Source organism: Chelmon rostratus, chromosome 14 (assembly GCF_017976325.1).
Source record: "Chelmon rostratus isolate fCheRos1 chromosome 14, fCheRos1.pri, whole genome shotgun sequence".
Taxonomy (NCBI): Eukaryota; Metazoa; Chordata; class Actinopteri; order Chaetodontiformes; family Chaetodontidae; genus Chelmon; species Chelmon rostratus.
The window spans coordinates 14623242-14627256 of NC_055671.1; the positions used below are offsets into that span (position 1 = coordinate 14623242).

Consider the following 4015-nt stretch of genomic DNA (forward strand, 5'->3'; position numbering starts at 1 on the left):
GGTAGTTTGAGCCGCTACAGTTTGCTGCAGTTTCATCTGATGATAAATGGCTGATGGTGTGATAAAATATCATTGTAATAAATGCAGAACCTGCCTATACTGAAAGTGTGATGGAACTAGACAAACAAAATGTCTTTGCGCTTACGATTGCGATATATCAATGTATAGGCATCTAATCACAGTGTACTTCGGCTACTTATTTCAACTGAAAGTTACATTTTATGCATTGAATAAACTTTTGCATTCAGTCTTTTTTTTTCTTTGCTGTGATAGCAGAAGCCCGTGCTGATCAAGCCCATAGAGGCTATGAAAAGCAAATCAGATTTCATTCTATTATATATGTCAGTTTTTACTCAATCAACGTGTGGGAACAATATATTTAGGGTTTAAAAACATCTATTGACGTTATGTTTGTTGTTATTTAGTCTAGTTTGTATTCTTCTTTAAATGTATTATTTATAGACGGTCATGTTTACGAACAATGGTTTTACTTTGAAAAGAATAAACGGAAGTAGGTTGCAGTCTTTCCGGCTGATGTCACGATTGGTGCAACTGTCTCCTAAATGTTCTAAACTTTCGGAAGCTAACTCTTTCTCGTCGTTTTAAATGTCCTGGGACGTAAAATATTTGCATTTTACATGTCCTGTTAAAGTGCCGTGTAAGTCACATGACGACGAATTGTTCCTCTTGTATGTTTAGGTTAATATCTTCCGACCTCACGTGTAATAGAAAGTAACTTCTGCAGCTAGCGGCTAGCGTTAGCTCGTCTACCCTCTCCATGGCACCTCTCCGGGTCCTGTGCGTCCACGGTTATCGTCAGAACGGTTGCTCGTTCCGTGAAAAGACGGGAGCTCTGCGGAAGCTGTTGAAGAAACAAGTGGAGCTCGTTTACCTGAGTGCACCGCACAGTGTGCAGCAAGCCAGCAGTGACGGTGGGTCATCTCCTACACCTACCTCCGACCAGAACATGCTGCGGCGGGGGAGGAACAAGTAGCTAGATGATTTTTATGTTGGTAAAAGGATGTAGGTGGACGTAAGAAACTTGCTTTCACTTTGTACATTTTTTAGACTTTATTCTAAATGTCCTCTCTACGAAGTGTTTGGATGTAACTACACGTAAACAAAAATACTACCTGAATTGATTAAGCCAGGCATGTCCAAACTATTCCATAAAGGGCCGTGTGGCTGCAGGTTTTCGTTCCAACCAAGGAGGAGCGCACCAGGCCAACCAATCAACATCAAGGGATCCCTTTGTTATCAGCTAAACACTGAGATCAGCTGATTAATTGATTCCAGCCTGGTGAGCTCCTCCTTGGTTGGAACGAAAACCTGCAGCCACACGGCCCTTTATGGAATAGTTTGGACATGCCTGGATTAAGCTAAACGACTAAACAAACAAATGAGCAAACTGTCATGCGTAATGACGATTTGAATGAAACCATTATTATTTCAACGAATTAGCTCTGTGATATTTCTTAATTGAATGTTTTTTAAAAAATATGACAAGGCTTAAACAACTTCTGTCTAAGGACAAACCAATATTTTAATCACCTGTAGTACACAATCTATGTCATAATGCAAATATGTCTCTTGAAATTATTATTACTGCAACTACCATCATCTTATATTTGTTTAATAATAATAAGTTGCATTTAAAGAGTGGCACAACATTAAAAAAAAATGCCTATTTTGGCTCAACTTTTCAATGACAAGATGTAGTGTAAAGACATATAGTAGGATATAATTGTATTTCTAGACCAGCTACAGTTTTGGAACCTGAATAAGTCCAGAATGCAGCCACAGTCTAGTTTTTAGTAACAGCTATAGCAAGATAATTAATGAATTTAATATAGGTTTCCATCTTGCCTTAAATTTTCTGTGGTTTGAAAAGAACTTCCTGATTGTATGCAAATCATTTTAATAAATAAATCCGGTAAATGTCAGACTACACTTGGTTGTCAGATTGAAACATTGAAACAATGCACTCATGTAGATGACAATTTACACAAAATATATTTTTAAAAATGTATAAAAATTTATTTATTTAGGAAATGTTGCCTGATTTCATGCACTAAAAACAAAATCAATGTTATAATACAATGAATACATTGAACATTTGTATTTATATCTTAATGTATTTAATCCAAATTTTCTGAGGAAAGAAACTCGTCGTGACTCATTTGAATTTCAAATGATTTTAAACAGCTGGATAACCACTTTGTTCTTCCATCCTTTCAGAAGCTCCGGAGAAGGAGAAGGGTCCAGTTCCTGGATCTGGAGACGACGAGGACCCCAAGGGATGGTGGTTTTCTGACATCCAGGCTCGAAGTTTCAGTGCTCAGCAGCAGTGTGAGGCAAGCCTGGGACTCAACGAGAGTGTGACTGCTGTGAGAGAAGCTGTGAAGGTCCAGGGTCCATTTGACGGCATCCTGGGCTTTAGTCAAGGAGCAGCTTTTGTGGCCATGCTGTGCTCTCTTCAGGAGCAGAAACTGGAGCCAGAGTTCAGCTTCCGCTTTGCCATCCTTGTCGCTGGTTTCCGCAGCGCATGTCAGGAACACCAGACGTTCTACAGCTCTCCCCTCCAGATCCCCTCCCTGCATGTGTTTGGACTGGAGGACAGAGTCATCCCTGACAACATGAGCAGAGAGCTCCTCCCCTCCTTCCAAGACCCTCAAGTCCTGACACATCCTGGTGGCCATTTTGTTCCTGCTGCGTCTGCTCATAGACAAACCTACCAAGACTTCCTCAAGAGGTTCCAATGAGAGACGAAAGTCTCAGAAACTCAGTCAAGCACTTAAACGTGGCCAGGGAATGTTGATTATTTAATGTTCAGAAAAATCGTGTGATAACATAATTTATCCCAGAAGCACTTGTCGTAAAAATGTACTCTGGAAGCAGTTGTTTTCCTCTGATCTGATCCCTCTTGAAAGCTCAATGACTGTTGTCCTTCTCAGGGAAGACGTCTTCTAACAGACAATAAATTAAGTGACAGTTGTTGTTTAATCTATTCTGATCTCTGTGTCTTTTCGTGAGTAATGTAATATCTTTAAAGTTCCCTTTACTGAGACAGTAAGCCAAAAGCTTGGAATCGCCCGCTACGAAAGCTTTATTCAGTACAGTCTGATAACTGAGAGGACTACTCGTACTACTGTACTGTTTGTATGAAGGGTTTGCAAAAAAGTTATATTTTGTACAAGGAGAACAAAATGCTGTACAATGGTTCAACCAGACTGACAACTAAAAGGCTAGAAGGAGACAAAGATTCCTCTTAGCAACAGTTAAATAAGAATATAAGAGATGACCAACCAGCCATTGGTAAAAGTAGTATTTAGTACTGTTCGGATATCAGCAGAACATACTGACTTATCACTGTTTAAACCTATTCAGTCTAACCACTGATTAGACTGCAGGGGACAGTGGCTCTCAAAACATTTATAATCCAGCTGCAGCGTTGTGGTTCAGTGATGATCTTACACTTCATGGACTGCAATGCAAATTCAAATCTACCCTGCCATGCAACACCATTAGCGTGTCAACTACATAAAAGTTTTAATCATTAAATTATCATTCTTTTGGTGCTAAAACTATTTCAAATGTAAATAATAAGAAGAAAACTTGAATGCAACAGGGGATTCTAAACTTTGGAACGGCCGTGCATACAGAGTATATTTTATAACAGGAAAAGCACAGCAGTAACTGCTATCATTCACAATGCCCTTTTTTCCATTAAAATGATACTAAAACCTGTGCTTTTCCTGCTAAAACCTCTGCATCTTCTCCCACAGAGACTTAAGTATTCGTAATTAAATAAGTGATTGCATCATGAAATTCTCAGAAATTCTGAACTGAAAGCAAAAAAGATCAAGATAATGAGATTAAGGCCTAAGTTTGCTTCCAACAAGTGAAGCTCTGCAGGCAAAAGTGTGCTGTCTTAGCCTCCTCCGGGCTGCATCCCTCTGCCTACTTGCTTTCTCCACTGTCTTTTCCATGCGTCTGCATCCTCGACGCAAAAAAC

The 4015-nt window shown here is 39.5% G+C and overlaps 1 protein-coding gene across 1 annotated transcript; it reads left to right on the forward strand.

Annotated features, from left to right (window-relative positions):
• Positions 1-525: 525 nt before the first annotated feature.
• ovca2 (OVCA2 serine hydrolase domain containing) lies at positions 526-3007 on the forward strand. The gene is made up of 2 exons (XM_041952877.1): positions 526-932; positions 2239-3007. The coding sequence occupies exons 1-2, from the start codon at positions 779-781 to the stop codon at positions 2760-2762; spliced, it is 678 nt and encodes a 225-aa protein (XP_041808811.1). The 5' UTR covers positions 526-778; the 3' UTR covers positions 2763-3007.
• Positions 3008-4015: the final 1008 nt, after the last annotated feature.